The sequence below is a fragment of the Zosterops lateralis genome (genome assembly GCF_965231275.1).
Source record: "Zosterops lateralis genome assembly, chromosome: 3".
NCBI classification, from domain to species: domain Eukaryota; kingdom Metazoa; phylum Chordata; class Aves; order Passeriformes; family Zosteropidae; genus Zosterops; species Zosterops lateralis.
Window position 1 is genome coordinate 95,211,508 of NC_139764.1, and position 23,665 is coordinate 95,235,172.

Sequence of the window (23,665 nt, forward strand, 5' to 3'; positions counted from 1 at the left end):
TTTGCACATCTGAGCCTTTGAACAGCTTTCTTGTAACTCCATGGCTTATTATGTGATATTCCACCAAAGCCATTTAGCACTATGTCAAAAGAAATCATACAATGGTCTGCATTTTTCATGAAATTCAATTAAATTATATTAATAAAAAAACTACTATGCAAATAATTTTCTTTTAATTTTGATAGACATACACTCACTTTTACCTTCAAATATTTTGGTCCTAACCCCCATTTCTCCCACCTGTGTAAATGCTACAGCTGAAATTTATGAGACTACCTGTGAAAAGTGAGCCAATATGAAACATTATCAAATTGATCATATTAAGTCAAAAGGGAAAGAGTCTTAGGGTTGAAAAAGAACTTACAGTGTGTTCAGGTTTTTAAGCCGTCTAAACTCTCCAGGCTGAATTTCTTTAATCCTATTAAATCTTAGGTCCCTGTAGAAGATTAAAAAAAAAAAAAAAAAAAAAAAGAAAAAGTTATTAAGAAAGATATGTGTTTTTCATATGGAAAACTGAACTAAGCACAAGTCTTTTGTTATGACTGACCAGCCTCTGTCCATAAACCACAGTTTTTGACCAAAGCAAAACAAGTCCAAAGGCTGTTTGACAAGTTTAGGCAGAGGATTCACCAAATGCAGCCTCAGCGGTCAGCTGAAGGCTGTATCTAAGTTAAACCTGTAGTCATGAAGTATGTTCTCTTCCACAGTAAAGCAACTTGTAATGGGTTGTTCAGTATTTCACTAAATTGAGTTGTCTCTGTAACTTAAAAGCTTGTTTGTAAATAATACCATAGGACAAAAATGCTTATTTATAAACAAACAGATATAGAAACATTTGCATCAGAAAAAAAATCAGGGAAGAGACAGGTTAAGACTTTTAAGCTACTCAATTCTTTGGTTCTGAGTAAGGAGGCTTAAGTGCCCTATGTTGTCTTGCTTTTAAAACATGTAAACCCAGCTGCCTGAAGCTAGACATTTCCTTATTTAATTTTACTTTCTCTTAATTTTTATGTGTTTCTACCACCTTCACTTTCCTGTTAGTTCTGTAGCTTAATGAGAACTTCTCCAAGAAGGAAACCTATTTCTCAAGCAAAGTTCTGCAGAGAGAGCAGGGACAGGGAGCAAGGTGGAAGTGGAGCAGGAATGTGGGTAAACACCTTGGCTGGGCCAGTCTCACCCCCCTGTTCTGCTGAGAGTAGGCACCTCTGCCACCTCCTATTCCCCCCTGACTCCATGTCCGGCTACTGTACTCCAGCAGCTCAAAATGGGTTTAACCGACCTTTCAGAAGCAGCAATAAACCCATGCAAAAGAACCCAAAACAACCAGGAAATAATTTGCTGCCTGATATGCAAAAGGGACAGGGAGAGCACTCAGGTGAGAGGAGAACTACAGCATCAGGGGAAAGGAAGCAGGGTGATAACTCTGTCCTCTTCCCTAGCAACAGACCAAGGACACCAGGACCTTGGAGCGTCTGGTAAGGAAACTGAAGGGAAGCAAATGGAAAGTAAGTAAGATCTAAGACTGGGATCATGTGATCTTAGAACACTTACCAATTGCTTTCAAAAGGTAGGACATAAACATGTCACACTTGTAATCTTTGCACCACAACTGGTCTCAATAAAAAACAATATATGCTGCATTTTAACAAGTAATATGTTAATGAAAGGCTCTGCAAATTGGTCAAAGGAAATACAGAAAAGCAGACAATATCAGCTGCATCCTAATCCCATACAGCCCCACTGGCTAAGACTGTAGTAATGGGAGGTATAGTTGCCTGAAGTCTTTAATAAAGAGCATACTTAAGCATCATTCCTCATGAACCCACCCATCAGGACTTACTCAGCTCTGGAATAATGGCCTCAGAAGGACTTTATATCTATGTGGTTTAGGATGTGGCCTACTGTTCATTGCAAGGAAAGAATGAGACATGTGGTTCTGTTTGCATTACACTCCACCAAAAGACTTGATCAGCGACTGAAATAAATGAGGGATGCAATCTGCTTTCTCTTATTTAGATGTGTAGTTAAACTGCCTGTAGACACACTGGACAGGCCCCTTACACAACACCCAGCGAATCAAGAATTTCCAGATTTAGAGGCACAAATTTTCACAGCTCTAACTTGTTCCTCACAAAAGCAACTTCTTTAGTTCTACTTAAACAGCATTATGATTTGCTCATCACTAAGATGTTTTGTGTCATACATATATGTTCCTGACGAGAAGGAGCCACTGCCTCTGAACCTCAGGTGCCAAAATATTCCAAACAACCATTAAATGTCATATCCTGCACAGGATACAGCAGATCCCTCTGTAATAATCATTACATGACATGACATACCACTTTACTTCTCTTGCTTTTTCTAGATTATCTGAAAGTTTATTGTGTTCCAAAGCAGCATTTTAGTTTTGATTAAAATAGTCAAAAATGTAAAAAATTCATTATTCATGAATGGAATATTAGACACTAAGTATTTTTCAAAAGCCTTAAACTACCACTACAACTAGCAATATTTAACTCCTAAAAAATCACTTTTTTGATATATAAAATAATATACATTAATTCATACGAAAAGCAAGCCTATTCCCCACGGTATTGCAAAGACAATAAATTAAAATTTAACTTTCATGAACACAAGCAAGGAGTCAGCCCACTGGGTCAGCAACAAAATGAACCCCCTTTTGATGTCTCCAATCTACTTTACAGAAACTCATGATAACTGGGGATTAGGAACACCAAGCAAAATAATATAAATTACTATTGCTGCATGTAATACCATATATAGTGGTATTTATCTCAACTCCTAACACTATTGCCCTTCTCATATGAAGTTGTTAAAGCTAAAGAACACATCAAGTTTGAAATTCTACCCATTCATTTTCATTCTACATAAAGGTATGAGAAAAAGAAGCTGCAATGAAACACAGCACACAAATTTTCTCTAGAGCATAGTATATTTTGTATCTGTAAGTAGAATTATAAAGAATATATATGTTTTGTTCAAAGTCAGTACTACAATTCCATTAAAATTGCAGGGGAAAAAATAATGTTAACCCTACTAAAATGTAGGATTATAATTTTGGTCCATTCTTTCAAAGAGTATTTCCTTCTTCAAAGGAAGTAACATTTCTAAGTGTTCACTCATTTTCGTTACTTTTTAGCACAAAAATCTCCCCAAATAAAGAGTTAAGCAGCTCACAAATTAAGAAGATAAAACTTAAATCATAACCACTGAGGATTTCTAAAGAAGAAATCTGTCAAACTGTTATAATTTCCCTGTACAGCAATACAATAAACAAGCAGATAAATGAAATGGAATTTACATTGCATGTATTAGTTTAAGGAGTGTGGTATATGCCATTCACATAAATAATGGAGGAAATCTCTGTAAACCAAGTGTTCAACTGCTAGGGGGAAAGATATGCAAGAATAGTTATTGAAGTGAAAGATTGCATCAAACAGAATTGGCAGAAATCAGATTCAGTAGAAGGATGGAAAAAAAAGCAAAAAACTTTAGTCACCACTCTCATACCATCATAGAAAAACAGCCAAACAAACTCATTCCATACTAAACAGAAGTGCAATTTCTCAGGCTTTAAATGTCACGCACCCCATTGCACAGACTCCGTATCCAGCTTATGATAACAGAATGATTTCAGGGAACAGAAGAGCTCAGAGCAAAAGCCCAACAGCAACTGGAAACATCCCCTTGGAGAGTGAATGGCAGGAATGGGGACTGTGTTAAACGAGTATGGGCAGCACAAGCAGGCCATTATGGAGCTGATCTCCAAAATAATTTTGTGTTGCTGAAATAATGTGTAGTCAATCAGCATGATGAGGCTTCTTGACCCTTGTTTTCTGACTAGTTCCAGCCCAGCTGTGCCACATGACTTCCATTCACAAAAAGCCTGTTCCTTGTCCATTCAATTCTCGTCCACCTTTTTTGCTGTGCCCCATTTCATTCTTACAAACTGACATATCCTGCCCGGATGCTGTGCTTTGGGGCAGAGAGAGCCTGACTCCCAGTGACCATCCAGAGTGCACCAGGAGGTTAAAACAGCTGATTGAGGGCAGCTGTTCTGTTGATTTTGTCATTTTTCCCCCTTCTAATACCTGAACAGTAAATGAAACAACCAGTTAAAGAAATGCAATCACCTGTGATGATGGCATTGAATTTGAGGGTATATAACAACTTTTGCACAATGATCCAAAGCTAAATATCATGCATTTGGTTTTTAAAATAAAAATCTAATACACCCAATTCAGATTGTCTCTTTTATTATGTATTCCAAAGTGAAAACGTTCACTTCTTAAAATTGTAGCTAGACAACATAATTCAAGTTGAAAAATCCACTTCAGCTGCATAGGCTTCCACAGAAGCTAAGCCCATAATTTTAAAGCATGTCTTGCCTGAATAACACAAACAAAGCATGTCCATTACAGCCAGTAAAGTGAATACTCTCAGGGTTATTTTCCTGGCTGCACTCAGGAGCTCTGCTCTGTGCTAATCCATGGAGCACGACCAGGAAATGTTCGGCAGAGCGCGAGGCCGTGTGGGCCAAGAACGTGCCAGGGAGCAGGCGGTCAATTGAGCAATTGGATGCCCTTGAGATTCACATTCCAGCGCCTCGGAATGGCCGTGGTCCCACAGCCCTGCAAACAGCCATGTCAGGACATGTGCCAGTGTACACACACACTTGCTTTGCAGGCTTCCGATGCGCCGTTACCTGAACAGGGTGTGGGAAGATCTCAGAGACCCAAATGCATGGCATACAAGTAAACACAATATTTGTATATGTTGCCTTTTCTGTCACAAAGCAAATGAGAAATGTGCTCCAGACAATTTTTGTCTGGATGAAAAAAATGAATCCTTTATTTGAACTAACTGCATCCATTTGTCGCCTCTCCTTAGACTGCCCATTTTAAACTATTTCCATTTTAGCATTGAAAATTAACTTTTAACAATTTTTATCTAATTAAACACAGTGAAAATTTCTAAGTATATAAAAATTTTAAAATATTACTGTCCCATTAGATCCAATGCTTCTGCGGCATGTCCTGGCACTACAGAACATTTTTTAAAGTTTGCACTTTATGGAAGATAGGGTTTCTCTGTTAAAACATCCTGGTGGGGTATGGCAACATTGGGCCATATGAATTCATTGCAAGCTTAAAAAATGATACTTTAAAAAAACTAAAGACCTTAATAAATATTTGCTATATGACTGTTATACAGGGTACACAGCAAACAGTACAACATTGACCTTAAACATCAAGAAACTTACAAGAAGAATTAATTAAAGAAGTTTCTGTTTGAAATATAGGAATCTCAATGAGAGAGGGATTGTTTTTACTTAGATCAAACCATGCACTGAATGTAAAACTGTAACTTTTCATATAAAATGCCTAAAGTGGATTTTTCCTTTATTCTTTTCTTCTAGTTATTGCAAAGCAACATACAGGGTGGAAAGGTAAGGATTTTTATTTCATTACTTTTATAAAGGGTTAGACTTCATGTATTTTGCATATGATTGAATTTTTTGCACATGCTTCAATTTTAAAGATTCTGTTGCTTCATCAAATTAAAAAAAAAAATATTAACTGTTTTGAGTCAAATGGATTTAAAGTAGGGTTGTGAAGAACATCGTGTGCTCTCATCATGCATCTCAAAAGGCAGCCACCTTTAGATCAGATTGGTGACACTCAACACCAAAACTGGTCACTCCCAGTCATCACTCCACCAATGATAACCTATTGATCTCAAATAATAAGCACTCATTGGTCAGCAGCTATTACAAAAAGTGTCATCCTAAGCAGGACAAATGAGAAAATTCCTGTTAAAGAACTGCTGAAGCAACAGCAGGAAAGACACCAGGGCTTCTCCTCTGCTTGATCCACCCCAGCCATGTACTTCTCACCTCTGCCTGAGGACTGGGCATCCTGTGACTTATTAGGGCTTGGAAGATGTCCCCAGGATCCCTCCACTGCTAGAGAAAGAACATTAAAAATGGCTTTCATTTCTTTCAATTTTAATCTGTGTCAGAAAAAAAACCTGTCATGACACAATATTAAGGTCTTTAATTAAAAAATTAAACCCCAAAATTAACATGTTATGCTAACGCTTCTTCCACAGTCATCCATCTCTATATACATACACAAAATTAGCCAGTTGTAACATGGATATAGAAACGCTGTTTTAAGTGATGATGTAATTAAAAACATTAATCTTGGGAGATACTGTATGTATGCAAAACATAACATCAGGGCATTCACAAAAAAACTCACTCTGCGTGTTACAGAAATGAGACAACTTCAAATCTAGTATCACAACTACAAGTATTCTTGGTTATCCATTTCCATCTTCCTAGCTACAGGATAGAAATGAAAGCAAAAATGTAACTCATTTTATTTAAGGCTCGTTTGCTTGGATGTAACAACAAGATTTACAAAATGTAGTAAAAGGAAAGAGTTTCTAACTTTAGCTGCTTGAATCACCAACACTATTAGAGCCCAATAATTAGAGAGAGGGAGATAACTTTGTTTGCTTTGGACACTTTTTTCCCTATTATTAAGAAATGCTTGAGAGGAGAATTCTACATGCAAAATGAAGATTTTAAGCACAATGTGTAATTTCATCTTCTGTCTATACCTCTCTTGATACTGAAAAACATAAATGCAAAAATAGCGTTTTGATCCTATTTCCTTCTCACATGAAAACATAAATTTGTTATTGTCTTCACTGTTAAGGCTGAGGAGGACACACAGCTAGTCTAACCAAACATTCATTACTTGTACTGATGCCAACCAACTTTTCAACATGAAGCCACGTTTTACTTAGTACTTTTGGTTAGACCTACTATTTCATATTGTCTGGACTTCCCAACTTCAGATGACCCCATTAATAATTTGTTAATCTCCAAGCATCTGTTATAAGTTTTTCTAGTCCAAAATTTAAAATATCCTCTTACTTTGCTTAATAACACTAAATGCAAACAACAGAACAACCTAAACACCAAATTGTACTTACATTTGTTATATTTGTTCTAGGGACTATTGACCAGTATATTGCTCCCAGATATCATAGATTACAGATCATGTTCACACATTCATGCTAAGGAGCACTACATGAAAAGGAGAGTAAGTAAAGCCAATACAGAATAAAGTAAATGCATCAGATTTACCACTGGCAAACTAGAACAATTTATTTAAACTCAAGTTTGAAAAGCTGCATTTTGTTTAACTGTCATATTGAAAGCATCTGATTTCATACTTTAAATTGAAAATATTTTTGTATCTGTTAGCTTTGGACAGGACAAAAGTAATTTGGATGAAATCAACTTAGTCATATAATACAGTTTCAAATGCCATGCTGACCCATTAATGACTTTTATTATCAGTCTTCACAGAAAAGTAAAATACTAAAGCATTTATCAATGAAACCAAACCCTGATTTTTATTAGCAGTGAAAGTAAGTATCTCATTATGTTGTTTCAAGGGTTAACCAGTACTTTAGTATTGATTTAACATTTGAATGAATTTAAAATTTAGAGTTATTTCCTCAGCTAAGCAGAATCACCACAGCAGCAAAATGGGAAAATCTGAAAGAACACTACTGTCTTAAGTATTTTAAAAATGGACAGGTTCTCAAATGTCCAACCTCTGCTGCAAAGATAGATGCTTCTAAAAGGTCAAGTGAAAACTATTTAAAGTTAAACCACTTCCTCTATAAGTGGTCAAAAAGTGTATGGCAACATAATCTTCATTACTTTAATCTGACAAAATAAAAAGAGGTAGTGGCAAAAATAATGCAAGCTACTTCAAAATTATGGATTTATCATTGTCATGATAAATGGGATATAAGCAGTTTGAAAAAGATGCTTATGTGAAATACGGTGCACTCATTCATCTGTAAGGCTAGTTATGAAATGCTGATTGGTAACAAGAAGTAACAAAATGGAAAATCAATTCCTTCATCTGTGCGATATATACTGACTGAATCTGGAAAAAAGGTGCAAACTAGCTAATCTCATTTTCCTTAAAAAAAAAAAAAAAAAAAAAAAAAAAAAAAAAAAAAAAGGAGCAATTTAATGGATAAACATTAGATTTGTAGATCTGTTCGATTTAATAGGTTAAATCAATAATTAAAGAATTGCCATCATGTAGCATTTTTCCGATGTGTTTGTAAGGTAGGAATTGTCATAACCAGATGATTTTACCATTGCTAAATCCAAAAGAACAAGATAAGACAATATTTTTTTTTCTAAGCATTGCAGATTAATTACTACCCAGCAGAAATAACCTATACCTTGAAAGCCAAACTGCTGTGTTTCTCAATACAGAACAAAAGATCTGCAAATGCCAGCAAGACTACATTGCTTATGTCTACTTTATTCTTATTCTTTTTTTATTCAAGGTCATCCCAGCAGGAAATGAAAAACAGCCATCAGCATAGTAAAAACATTCAAACAGAGCAGAGCATGAAAATCGCACAAAAGAGGTTATATAATCAAGTCAGTGGAGTAACTGGACGATGTCAATGGCACTTTAATGCTGCTTTAACTACTGCCCTGTAAAAAAATGTGTCACTTTGTTGAACAAACAAAGACACAGCCACCACTTAAAAAAAAAAAGAAACCAAACCCTACTTGCAGCTATAGCACTACTTACAGTAATTATCAGTTAGCAGTGTAACATTTGCTACAATAGGAGAGAAACCAAGATTTTTTTTTTTTTTTTTTTTGCCTCCTTTTCAGATTCGGCCCTAGAGCTTATTTTACAAACAAAATTATATCATTCTTCTTTTTCTTGGCAGTTCATTTTCTGCATTAATCTTCCCAAGTCTAATTATTACATACAATATGTAATTTTCTCTAATTTATATTGAGATATTTTTATTATCTGTACATTAGCATGCACCACATTAAAAAACCACTGCATTTTGATATGGGAAATTAAAACATTATTCTTACATGGTGAGGGGGTATCATAGTCAATAATACTTAGTATACCGTAATTTCAGTAACAAAAGCAAAAGGTAGGACCACAAAAATATTGAAATACGTAGAACAGGATGCAGAACATTTGATTGAACATAAACCCATGCTTCAGAAAATATAAACAATGAAGTCTAGATGATATATCAATTATCTAATTAAAATAATATCTGATTTGCACAAACATGTAAGAATTGTTGACAGGAATTTTGAGTTCACATGCCTTAAAAACTCTGTTTTATCAGCTACAGCTTTGGTGAATGCAGAACTCACGCTACATCCTTCTCCAAGAGCTAAGGATTTGTTTTAACTAACAATTACTTTGCCATTACAGTTGAAAGGAAAATATTTAAATGTTAATTCAATGAAATGTAATACAGTATTGTCTTACTAAGTCTTTAGATCCCTGTGCTGCCTTTGTTTCCAATATTTCTAACCAGCCATTAAAAGTGCCATTAAAAGGGCTCAAGTGGGATTTGCTGGTCCAAAATTTTAGGTCTGTAGGCTTAACCGTCAAAAATTATGCATGGAAATTTTACCCTGGTGTGATTGTGGCTATTTGTCACATCCACATTCAGTCCTCCAAAATTCATCCACTACAGAAATTATTCTGAAATTAAAAATTTTATGTAATTTTCACACTATGTTAAAAAAATACAAGACACCAAAACAAAACTAAACTCACACAACCAAACCCCCCTCCTTTTGACTTTGAATAGATAGAATTCAAAGGCATGCAATTGCTGTTTCTGCAGTCTGAGAAATTACAAGAAAAGGCAAAATCTGTCTTTATTTCTCTCAGAGGGATCTATTGCTAAAACCAAACAATGAAAAGGCTGTTGACAGCAGAGCCATATGTTTCATTGCTGATTATTTTTCACAGAAATAACCTTGGGAAAGGGCTGATTTTTAATCCTGTGTTTGTGCTATGCCCAATAAAACAGAGTACAACACTTGTGTCTGCATGCTGTACTAACACAAATCTGAGATAGTAAAGGTCTTGGATCAAAATAATGGTTGGCAGTCTGTGTAAAGAGCTATGATACATTGAAATATTTTAGAGGACTTGTGACAGTTGGAGATGTAAACTTTTCTTGGTTTCCTTTTTAATATTTAAAAACATGTAGTTTCAACTGGACATTTGAATAAAAAATTAAGTTTCTCCTCTACATTATGCTAAAGAAGACACCAAAATAAGAAGCTGACCAGTTTATGGCTTAGCATGAACCACTGAAAGAAATGCACTAGTTTTGTTTGCTTTTAAAGTTATCAGTCCTGTGAATTACTACTGTGAAAAGCCCACAGAAATTCTGCTGTTATGCTACAGTCATAAATTGGTCTTATTTTCCTCCCATGTACCATTCTATAAAATAAATACTGTTTCTGCACTTCTCTGTCTCACAGGGATGCTTAATTCTAAGCTCTATATCCATTAAATACTGATATTCTCAGAGGAAAGAACTGAAAGCCAGAAAGAAACATCATCCCTGACCTCTCACACAAGCCATAAAATAGAGAAATTCCTGTCTTAAGGCCATTATTCCTGTCAGAGCTGAGCCATGCCTTTGAGAAATACATAAAATTGTGATTCGAGACCATTAATCAAGCAAAACCTAATGACTTGCTAGCCACTCTAGTAGTAAACTAGATCCACTGTTAAAAATGGGATAGTCTCAACCTGCTTCCAAACTTGAGCATGTTTGTTTTCAGTTTCTGCTCAGCAGAAACAAACACCTTTAAGTGAGAAAGAGCACTGACCACATTTTTTTTTTTTGGGGGGGGGGGAATCCAAACACTAAAGTTCATGATTTTTTTTTTCAGCAGTCCTTGAAAGATTTTAAAATAAATAAATCATAAAACTTCAAAAAGGGATGGGTAGGGAAAAATACAACTCTGATTTTGTTTTGTAGCAGATTAGTTCTTTCTCTCTTTACTGCCAGGAAAATGGATGCATATAGTGTGCATATTCATAATTGAAAACCAACAGAGAATAATCACCTGTGTTTACCAGAGTGCCTTGAGCTTCCTTCTAACTCTGACACATCAGCACCTGTCCCACAGGAGCACTCAGCTGGGTACCCCTTAAGCTGGGTGAGGATCAGGACAGGGTTGAGCTCTCAGCAACAAAGACCCTACATCTGAAAACAGGGGTGAGAGTGAGGGTTGTGAATAAATGAACAAACTGGGCAGGTAAACTAACAGACCAGTATGTAAGCGTGGCTTCCCCATCACTGCGATTTAGAGACTTCATTCCTCGGGGCAGGCAGCCTCATTGATGCAGTGCATGTAAGCTTGTATTATATTTATTATGCCAATAAATAACATCGAGCATCAAAAATCCCAATGACCTTACTAAACAATGCCCACTTTGTCTCTTTCAATTCAAAAAAGTTCTGCAATACAGGATCAACATCAAGCCAAAGGATGTGGAAAATTGAAGGAATTACTACATCTAAAAATAACATCTAAATTTGACTCAAAAGCTTTTATTCATTGTAAATCTATGCGTCACTCTTCCCCCTCCACTAGGCAGATTTTGTTGGAATATATTTCCAACTGTTTTCTACTTCCCACTTGTTTCCAATAGTGATAGGCATATTAGATTCCAGTAGACTTACAGGTGTTAGAATTTATATGGATAGCTGTTCTTGTAGAATGCTGAGGACATTTTACTATTAAAATGGAAATACTGTTGGCATGCATAAAGAGTAACAACAAAAATTCTATCTCTTGGCCGCAGACTGGATTCCTGGTTTCAGACAAAGCAACAGCTCCTCCTTCCACTTCATGGAAAATCCCAGGTCACCTCAATGAAAAAGCTGCAACTCTTGGAAAGGAATTTTCTGCTTCCTGAGGTTAACAACAGACTGCAAGAGCAGATAAGTTAGCTAATTTCTGACTCTGCCTCCAGCTCCTGGCAAAGAAAACTCAGAAGAACAGGGTTCTTAGGACTCCTCTGATATTTATCTCCCCATTCCTCAGGAGTGCAGACAGCCTCAAGGCAGGCAACTGGGCGTTCCTGTCCCTTGGGAGAAGTTGTTTTCTCCTTGTGAAGAGTAATGCAAGTGGCTACTAGAAGACATTCAACCTTAAAGTGCCCAACCTAATGACATTCCAAGAAGGGAATGTCTGGGAACAGATTATTGCTTCCCTTTTCTTCTTAGGTCATGTCCAGCCTCACTCAGATATCAAAATTATAAACCAAAAGTAGTTTTGGAGCTACTACTCTTTAGGGAACAAGTTACCTTACAGAATGCATCAAGAGAATAATAAAAGTTTAATAATAAACATTATGATTTATACATTTTTATTATATTCCATAGCTTGACTCAATCAATATCCATCATCTCTTACCTCATACTGTAAAAGTAGAAGTGAATTAAGTAATACTAGCCTTCAACGTCTTCCTCTGCCCATTTCTTTTCTTCTTTCTTTATATAAATTAAATTGACTGGCCAACTTAAACAGCTTGGATAACTGGATTGCTGAAAATTACCAATGTATCTGAAATTTCCAAGTAAATCTTACTACTCTTGTGTGTCAGCATTTTTAAGTTCCAGTGGCCTCAGGAGATCACATCTATTTTGGATTGTCATGCAATCTCTTCCCAGCAGTTCTAATATTGGCAGCATTAAGCCAACAGTCAATTAGAAAGCACTCTTATGAATCTCTCTAATTATTCCATTCTATTGACCCAATACTGAAGATACCAGAAAAAGGTATGAAACATCTGTAGACAGAAAAAAAGTTTTTACACACTTCCATGATGTTCATAATGCAAAAAAGGTAATTTCTGAATAAAATCAAAGACAATTCTATCCTTCAGTCTTCAGTGTAACACCATTTTTAAAGTTTTAATTCAATCAGATTTTTTTTATTTTGAACACGTTTCAACTTACATTCTGGCTTTTATTACCCCATACAAACTAGCTGTACTCAGGCCATATAAATACCATTTGGGCCACATGGAGAGCTGTGCTGCCCAGTAACACATAATAGCAAATGGGGATTCTCAAGGGGTCTTTCCTCAGCTCAAACAGAAAGAATAATGCTTTTGACCTAGTGTGTATGTATAAAAAAAAGTTCAAACATTTCATTGCTCTTGTCAAAGTGGAATGAAAATACCAGAATTATCTCTAAAATATTAAATTAAGTTCAAACCTGCCTTTAACGAATATCAGACGGTTTAAAATCTCCACATATTAAATACCTAGCATAATGGCTCAATAGATGGGACATTAATTAAAAATTAATTTGCAAAAGTTAAAGTTGCAGACATTTCTGATATAGAACATTTGCTCTGGCAAGGGGGTGCAGTAGCCCAGGGAAGCAGAGCAGGGGCTGGTGGCACTCACATCCCTGGCAAGGAGGGAAAAGTGGAAGGAGGCTTTTTCTCAAGAAGGGGCACTTACAGTTCTCTGTTTGCCCAAACCTGCCCCTTCAAGCTGTATCACAGACTCATCTTATTTTAGGGTTTTCCCCGGGGGCAGGTCCTGTTTGGTGAGGCCCCAGGGGCAGGTCAGCAGGTTTGCTCAGGAGGCAGCTCCTCCTCGTGCCCTCTGTCAGGCCACCAAACCAGAGAAATGATTCTGTGTGAAACCAAATGTTCCTCCCTCGCTTATTTCTCAGCTAACTCTGAGAACTAATGAAGACCATGGGCGGGAGTGAGCAGATACTGCTGGCCAAAAGAAAGCCAAGAACCCTTCACAGGGTGTTTCTTAGTTTTTGGTTGGTTGGTTTTGACTTTTTTTACTGAAAAAAAAAAAAATCTCTGTTTTGTAAATTAAAAAAGAAAGTTGGAAGAAAACAAGCAGGTATATACTAGTATTAATATACTAAATAGACCAGCTACTTAAATACATTAAACTTACTATTTTCTTTAAATATGCAATCTAAATAGTTTTTAAAAAAAGAGATTACTATCTGCAGCCAAATATTTTTTTTAAAAATCTTAGTTTCAATAAGCAGATATATCCACCAATTAATTTCCAGCTTTGAATAAAAGATTTTTACAATGTTTCTACTACTGAAAAACACACATCTACATGACTGGAAAATGTATAAATTAGTAATATTCCACTTGACTAAGACCACTGCTATGTCATATATTTGGCTTAAAAGCCTGTGAAAAAATTCTCTCTCAGAAATATTAATCACCAAATTTTAAGTTCAACTGCAAAAAACCCCTCTGGATCCACGGTTAAATGATTATTGCTCTAAGAGTGGTCAGAAGTACAAATATACCCTCTGATCCAAAGGCATACAAACACCAATTTATGGCTGGGATTTCCACAAATACTTAAGACACTTCAAGAACTGAAGAGGCTGAAGACTGCAAGCCACAGACTCAGCATTTAAGGGAAAAACTTCCTACTGGTAAAGTTTCCTCAGGCATCAGATGTGCTACTGCACAAGTCCTGTGGCTGAAGTATCTCCTGAGAGATCATACTCGTGCTCTGGTCTCTGGAGGGACAAGTCTTTCCCATGTCCAAACTATACAGCTAAAAATAAGCCTGAACTGAATGAACATTTTTATTTCCTACCCATTGAAGCTTCATCACTGTGCAATTAAAACCAACAGATTTACATAGTGGAAGAGAACCAATCAAGAAAAAAACAAAACAATCCCCAAATTTTAAATCCCCAAAAGCATTCAACGAGATACATAAATCCTGATGCTATCAGAAATTTCTTACATGTGGGTCCAGATGTTAAAACCCATTTATTCTATGGGTCTACCATCATGTTGAACTATGTCCAAATTTCAAAGTTTAAAAAATTAAATAAATTAATTCCATTTGAATCACAACTTTTTAAAAGCAGATTTTTGTTTACACTGTCCAGAAGTTTGATTCCGGAAAAAATGAAATATTCTTTCAGAGAAATACAGATATTTTTAAAGTGAAGTCAGCCTGCCAGTAAGTGTATAAAAGTTATTTAATGAACCAACCAACAAAACAGGATACAAATTCTGTCCCAGACAATGTCTGACATGCAAGACAGGTAGTCTACTCTAGAACCATTACAAAACAATTCCTTGTGGATATTCAGAGGAAAAAAAAAAGGAAATGAAAGGTAATGAAAAACTCCAATCTAAGGAATCTGGGTTGCACAAATATTACTGTGTTCTATGTACAGTAAGAATTGAAAATTTTACCAATATTGAAAAGACAAAATTAGTTTGAATTCAATTTGATGTTGTTAAATGGTGAATGCAAAACTACAACTAGTTCTTACTTCTCTCTCTGATGAATAAGGGATTATAAACACGTGCCATGGAGTTATGAAATTGGCCCACATAATGTATCTGAGTGTGGGGGCTGCACACAAGTCACTTGCCTACCTGTCATATCTGCTTTGAGTGTTGTTCACATTGAACTTCACCAAAACCAGAAAATTTCCCCTGTACTATCTGAGGTGTTTGGCAATTCCACAAACGTCTTCAAAAGACAAGTCTATCTCACACCTATCCAAGGGTATATATCTTTTATACAGATATGACCAGTATAAAGATTGAAACTAAAGGCTGGTGGGTTTTGTTTGTTTGTTTGTTTGTTTCTTGTTGGGTTTTTTTTTTTTGGGGGGGGGGGTTTGGTTGGTTGGGTTTTTTATTGTTTTTGTTTGGTTGGTTGGTTTTGGTTTTTGTTTCTTTGTTTTTTGTGGGTTTTTTTTAATCTTGCCTTCAGCCAATTAATTACTGTTCAGTTGGAAATCTCTAATGAATCCCAGACTCTTTTCACATATTTTTTCTCTTTCCAAATCTTATATTCAATTATTCCCATGCAAGATGTATCCAGAATGGTTAAGTAAAATAGAGGATATCAAAAAGAAAACATCTACTCCAGAAAGTACACAAAGTTGACATAGCATAAAACATCCAAGAAAATACCCATATCACAATAGAGGATTAGAGAATTTTCTGGCTAAGTTTTCAAACCTGTTGTTTAGTGAATCAAGAAAAATGTTTCAATATGTATAAATATTTTAGAAATTTTAAGTGATTTAGATTATGGATAGAGAACTCAGAAAAAATATTATCTGGAGTTTTAAAATTTGATTTAAATAAATTAAAAATGTTACCATACTAAGAAAGGTATTTATAGATCTTTAATAATTGTCTGGTAGCCATTATTTACAAACTCGACAACTAAGTCTCCAATCTACAAATTAACATGCTTTAGCTATACATAAAAGTCTAAGTAGGAAACATTTTAATTGATTTTACCCCCTACCTAGATGCTATTGCATTTACTTAAGCTTTTCTCAGGGCAATAAAAATAAACCAGGAAGTTAATGCCTTGAATCTGGCCAGAGTAAACCACTAACCCACAAAATCAAATTGCTCTCACTGCTCTTACAGCTCTGTCATAGCTCTGCAGTTCTCTTTGCCTGATGAAAGTCTCTCTTTTTACTGGCACTTTAATTCAATTACCTAAGCCCTTTTTATTTACCTTACCAAAGTCAAAGATCTGAATTTTTTCATTCAGTTTATATCTGTAATAAATAAATACTACCACCTCTCAAATTTCTTGGAGTTTATCAAAATGCCATCAAACCAAAACTTCTTTCTTGAACCCAAATTAGCTATTATCTTAAAGAGCAAATATTCCTTAAAAGGCACTCTGCTTTGATAGGCCATGTACTTTTTAATATGCATGTCACACCATCATACTGCTGCTCTAGTTTTTTACTTTATCTTAGCAGACAATGTAATGTGTAATTTATTTGTATTTGAGCTTTGAATGGCCCACTAGAGTTATCTGTGTGCCAGAACACACGTTGTCCCTCATATTTTTCAAAATATTTTGGAAAAACTGGGGAAAAAAAGTTCTCTCTTCTCACTATTAAAACATGACAAGACATTAAATGAAAGATTTGAATATTGGTGACTGATTTAATCTGATTATCATGCAAATCTATCATTAAATAGAAGCCGCCACAAGACACCAAATAGTGAAATTTGATATCAAAGTAGACAAACAGAATCATGTAAAAGTGAAATATTTGCTTCTGTAGAGCACGATGTAGATCATATCTGTAGAGCATGATGGATCTTGAACAGAGGCTATAAGCCCCTGAGTTGAACTGTTTTGAGAAGTCTGCACTGAATTTCATGCTGCCCCAGTCACAATGCTCACACTGCCTAGAGATAAGTCAAGCGCACAAGAACTGATTTATTCTTTATTTTTTCTGCAACAAAGGAAACCAGTAGCCAAATGGCTAATAAAATGCTATTAAATCCAGTCTGGCTAACACAGTGCAAGGAACTTGACATTTAACAGTCATCATCCTGCTTACCAAAAACAGTCATTAGTTAAGGTAATGCTGTGTACCAAGTAATATTTTTCCTTTTTCAGACCAGCCAGGCAATGAGAAGTCTGTTGTAATGAGTGATTTAAGGGGAAAGAATGCTGAAAGAACATGTTTCCGAAAGACACAGGGAGTGGCAATTGGAAAGAGAATAAAAAATCTGAAAGAGCAACAGATCACAACAGAAAAGGGAGTCACAGGCAGTAAAACTAATTTGAAGTTAAATACATTTGCTCATTGTTTTTCTTAGTAAAACTTAAAAACAACTTGGGAAAAAAACACTAAGAGAGAACACCACACTGCACAAAAATTTACACTTTTTATTCTACAAAGTTTCACAAGGTTTCTAGAAACCCTGCCAGCAACTGCACAAACTTTTCAACATCCTAATCTTTGCTTATCTTTGTAAATACAGATTAAACAAAAAGACATGAAGATGAGAGATCACATTAATCTCCCCTTCGTGTGTCTTTCTCAAGATTTGAGAGTCTTTGTTATTTGTAATAAACATTCAATCTTCTGTTTAAAAGAATCACTTGACTCTCATTAGCAACAGTAATAATGCCATAACAAAAAGAAATCAAATTTGGCAGCCTGATAACCAAAGGAAGGAAAAGGAAATATTTGAGTCATTCCGTTCCAGCTCAGTCAGCTCTCATTGCACCAGCTCTATGGATTGTCTTGAAACCCTGCCCACATTTGCAGTAAGAAAGCCTTTAAAGTTATTTTTGTTTTGGTTTGGTTTTTTTGGTTTTTTTTAATTGACTCCAAATGGAAAAATGATAAAGACAATTTAGCTCAGTTGTTTCCCTATATCTATTTATCCATACATATATATAGACACACATTATGTACAACATGTGTATATATAAATATACAGACGCACACATAGACATAAGTATTTAAAATACTTATTTTTATGTATAAACTTCATCAGAAAGACAAGCAACTGTAAATGTTTAGACTGTGCGATATAGATTTTAAATATCACCTTTATAAATGGATCTTTTCTGTAACTGAAGTCTTATCCTATCAGGATGTAAACACTTTGGCTTGCTGGAAAGGCACTCAGCAAATGTTCATGTCCAGGAAAAATCAGAAGCCTGGGGATTAGCCATGTATACAAAGCTATGCATAAGTTGTGCAAGATGAGACCTAGAGTGTACAAAATATTTGATCACAAAAAAACAAACTCCAATAAGCTTTGAAAGTCTCAGAAACCTGAATCCAGAAACTTGAATCCAAAAAGAAACAATTGAAAAAAAATCATATAAAAACAGGAATAAAGATGGATTAAAATTTAGTTGGTTTTTCAGTTGTTCAAAATAGAATTGGAGTCTCAAAACATTAATTGAGCATTTTCATTTTATCAATTACACACAGTAAAATAATCCTGTAAAGGCCGTTTTATAATTTAAAAAAAAAAAAAATCAATTTTCAACATTATGCACTATTTTTCTTGATCTTTTGTTATTTTGTGATGAAGTGTCTTAAGTGTCTGCTATTTTATCATATCATAATAGCAATATTGATTTATTCATATTATGTTATGCTGGTTTCTTTCTGCACTTTCCTTCTATCTTCATGCCAAGCTCTGTTCTTTACTGGCTGTATTTCCTAGTTTTCTTTTCTGCTTGACTTTCACCCTTTCAATTTAAACTTAGCTTACTTGCAAGGCAGTCCATAAACACATGCGACAAGCCTAACATTTATTTAACACCTAAATGACAAAGTTTTCTGCAGGCTAATGACATCCCCATGCCATCTCTTAATGAGCACTGATCTCACCTGGGAGAGAAATCAGTAGGGAATACTCAAAAAATGGAGGAAGTTAGAATATTCATTAATCATATTTTTCTCTTAGGCATGTGTTTACCACAGTTTTAGGTGAGAGACTCCTCTCCCTGTGTTTCAGATCCAGACCCTCCTGATGATGTAAGGATAGGCATCTCCCTGTTATTTCTCTACCAGCTGCCTTTGGGAATTAGGAGAGAACGAATATATTTACTCATGTCCAAGCATCCATTTCCTACTTTTTCCAATAAGTAATCCCATGTTTGTCTCTGCTAAACAAAAATTTCTTATTCACTGTCCCTCATGCCCTTAAATTCCCCAAAGTAATGCTGAAAATTTGTTTAACTCATTATTTTTTAATTACGCTTTTGGGAAAACTGAGTAACACCAGAGACATTGAAGCTCTCTGTTAAAACAGAATCAGAAAGACAGAAAAATATTTAAAACTGAGATTTTTGAACTTGAGATGTAGACAATAACACCAAGCAACCCACTGATCATATAATCTTACAGCTTTCTAAAACATTTCAGTAGAACAAACAAAAAATCTCGTGCTGACAACAGTCCAAACTCCCAAAGCTTTGGGAATTAGAAGACAATCTTTTGAAACAGCTATAAAGCAAATATTCCACACAGTCCAAATGAGCATATGAAGAGATGTTTGGAGTAAATGGCGAATTTTTCTAGTTGGGAAAGGTCACCAGTACAGTTTCACAGAGACCTGTGCCGAGTTCTGCATCGTTCGATTTATTCCTACATGGAAGAGTGATGAACTACAGAAAGAACAAAGTTTTGCTTACGATACTCATCTATTTTAACAAAGTCTGACTAGGAAGAACAGGAAAAAGACCTATCAACAGTCCACAATGGCTATTAAAATGCAGACCTAATGCATGTATTAATACAAAATAACGTATATGGAGAAAACCAAACTTTACAAATAAAATGGCAGGCCTAGAACTGATCATACTACTTACAGACAAGATCTTCAGCTATCCTTGATTAGTCCATGAAACCTCATACCAGATTTGTCCATACAAATGCTGGGCAAAGTTACAATTCCCTCACCTCCAAACACAGTAGAGTGGGGAGGCAACAGTCCGGATGATAAGAGATTAATACTAACCTTTCAAAGAGAAGACTCCAAGTTTAAAAAGAAAGCAATGAAGAAGCTTAGGATCAAAGATCACAAAATCATGGCTGGCATTGGAATAACAGAGAGGGATCAAGCACTCACTGTCTCTTCCAGTAATAGAAACGGGGAACACTAAGTGAAGCTAACAACTTTCAGGCTTCACAGAGGAGAGCAATTTCCGCCATGTAGTTTGTGCAGTACTCCTTGTCACTGAAAGTTACAATGTAACTTAACAGCTAAATTAGTTGAAAAAAGAGGCTAAACAATTTGCAGAAGAGAGATCCATCAAGACCTACATAAAATACAGAAGTAACTTTAGCCCCAAAAATCCATATCTGCAAATTATTATAGGTATAAATAACTATACACTATTCTATACTGTTTACTTGTTCATAAGCTGTGCTTTTCATCACCCAAAAAAACCCAGATATCAGGTCAAATGGGTCTTTGGGTTTACTTATGATGAATATGTGTTTATTTACAGAAAGATACCTTTAATTTTAACATTCAAATGTTAAGTATTTACTGCTCAAAAAGACATCTTAGTAAAACAAGATGAAAACCATTATTTATTCACTGTAATATATGACAATGTATTCCTCTGATGACAGTGTGGTCAGTTTAACAGTAAGTTACTCACAGTAAATGATGGATATGATTTTGTTCCATATGTTTTCCCATTCTTCAGCAAAGAATTCGATGAGGTCTAACATACTGCTGAGACGACAAAAATATCTTCCCACCCGTGAATCTGGTGACTCAAAGTGAAGACTCCTTTGGGCCTTCTGTTGCAGCCCTCAGCAGCTTTGCCTCCCTTCTCCCAGTAAATGTCAAACACTATCAGTGCTGTGCCCTTCTGACCCCTGCTAACGACCAAACACATTCTGCAAGCTCTGCAAATGTCTCCTTAACACACTCATGCCTTGGTCCTGGCTCATTCCATCAGCAGTACAACCAGACTCCCTGAGAACAGCTTTAGCAGGCTTTACATCCTCCACATCCTCCACAGCTGCTTTTCTGGGGAGGATTGGTGTCTTTTGCAGTCTCACTTGATTTGTTGGGACTCAGGATGGGACTAATAGAAAACACTCCTTTTTAGCAACAATTCACGTACTTTGAAAGGTCATTTTTTAAAATCGCTTATGACTCCTTTGCCTACTCTTTGCAAGTAGTTTCCTTCTGTTGAAAATTCTATGAAAACATTCTCATCTGAAAAATATTTTAAACTTTGGTTTAGACAAATAAATATCAACATGTACATACAGACATTTAATCTCCTTTTATTGTCAACAGAAGACTAGTTAACACACTTATGCTGGAGAGGGCACAAATACACTAATAAACTGCCCAAACAGTAGCTAATTAATTCAGTTGTCTGACCAGTGGTGCCTGCTGTTGATTTAGATGTTCTAGTCTGAGAGCAAGCAGCCATGCCACAGGCCCAATAGGGACCTAGTCTGAGGTTAGAAAAGACACCTCAAAGAAAGGTGTCCCTTTTTGAGTGAGCTGAGTTCTGCTCCAGGAACTATGAACAGTACTGGCTGAGTTGCTACTTATTAGAAGGGAAATTCACAAACCAAATACACATGTAAATTCCTGTGTATAGAGACCTAAATGTAGGTGTTTTAATCTCAAATTGAATTCTTACTTGTTCATAAAATTTCTATGAAGGCAGACATAAGATAATTTTTATTGAAATAATCTTGTGCTTTACCCTCTGTTCTTTATCATTCAAGCAAATCATCACTGGCACCTACTGCAGTTTGATGCCCAGCCAAGAGTGGCAATCAGAGTATTGCTCTGTCAGTGCTAAGTTATTTTCAAACCTTTCAAATAAATCTTCAGTACCTGTACTTCTTTTCTTAACATTAAGCATGTACAAATCCCTGAAAATTGAATAAAATCTTCTGGTGTGTTATCTCTTGACTAACTCCTACACCCAAATTGATGTTCACCCAAGAAGTGATCAAGGTTACCCACAGTGCATGTTTGAGACTGCAATCCTTCACCCTTGGCAGTGATGAGGTGTGTTCATTTTATTTTGTCTTAATTTTAATCTACTGGAATTTTTCTAAAAGGATTTCAAAGATCTAATTGAACACAAGGACCTTGTATTTTTCAGATGAAAATAGGACGGTTGTTCGCTGGAGGAAAACACATCATTTTAAACAGCAGATCTGCAAACAGCATGCAGTAAGATTTCTGCTACGACAACCCAAAGACTCCTGCACTGACAGTCTCCATACAAATCACCTATTTCATTTTCCTGAAGGCCTCTGCTAAGAGGTATAATGTTAGCACAAATCAACAGTGAAATGCAAAATGTCATTACGTATCCATTACCCCAACCTCTTTAGTGATTAATGTGTTCTCCAAATAGATGTGTGATTTGTGTAATTTAGTGTTGGGGGTTTTTAAATCGTATTAAGACAGATATTCTTGGGAAGTCTCAATAACGGCATTATGAAAGTACATTAGATTCCACCAAAAGTTCTTATGGAGAGATGAAAAAAATGTAAGTACTTCTTACTCAGCTGTCTAGAAAGTCACCACGGAATTAAATGACTAACACTTCTCCCTTTCCCTTTGACATCTACAGTACAAACCAGAAATTAAAATACATTGATAAATGAGTAAATAAAAAAGTACACACCCTAAACTATCCAATGTTGAGAATATGTTAGAATCATGCAACAAAAGCAGTAACAAGCAACACAGACTGTTGCCTTAAATTTCATTTCAGCACCTACCTTCAAAAGCTATTCAGCTGGAATGGTTGCAACTTAACAAGTCCTATTAAGGTTTGATCACTTAAAATTATACTCGCATGTTGAAGAGGTGTTTTATTCATGGCATACATGCAGGCAACTCTAATAATCACACAGAAAATACAGAATGACATATTTCAAAATGAAATCTTCTCCTCAATAATTTGCATGTCTTTCTCAGAGCAAATCAAGTCCACTTTCTTTCATGACAACTATTTCTGTCAATTTTACCTTTTTCTGCTATTAACAGAACATTAGTTTCTTTTCTTGTTCAGTCTGTTAGGCTCAAGTGCAGTGAATACAATTTTATTTGTACAGCTAGCAAGAAATAAGAGAGCAATGAGGTGCTGCCAAGAAAAACTGTGAACAAAATTCAGTATTGGTCTGAGTATGCGTAGCTAGTCCTGTAGATAGGTTTGGATTTGGACTGTGTTTAGATACAAATAGTGACATATTGCATCAATATTCAAAGGTCTCCTGTCAGAATTATCAACACCACATAAAAGTAATTGCTCTAGAACAAAGAAACCCCTGAAAAAGTGTAAGAGAGGATACAATTATGGGAGAAGACAGCAAGAGCAGATATCCAGAATTTTACATTCCTTAAGTGTTTAAATGGTTTAATATAAATATGTTTCAGCAATTTCTGTGAATATAAGCACTCTA

At 35.6% G+C, this 23,665-nt stretch overlaps 1 protein-coding gene across 2 annotated transcripts in view; it reads right to left on the bottom strand.

Annotated features, from left to right (window-relative positions):
• Positions 1 to 23,665, bottom strand: part of PXDN (peroxidasin) — a gene marked incomplete at its 5' end in the record, with an annotated part of 83,219 nt that overhangs the window by 56,208 nt on the left and 3,346 nt on the right. For both annotated transcript variants that reach the window (XM_083856918.1, XM_083856919.1), the window contains one exon: positions 365 to 436. In XM_083856918.1, the coding sequence (XP_083713044.1) occupies positions 365 to 436 (72 nt within the window). The remainder of the gene's footprint in view (positions 1 to 364; positions 437 to 23,665) is intronic.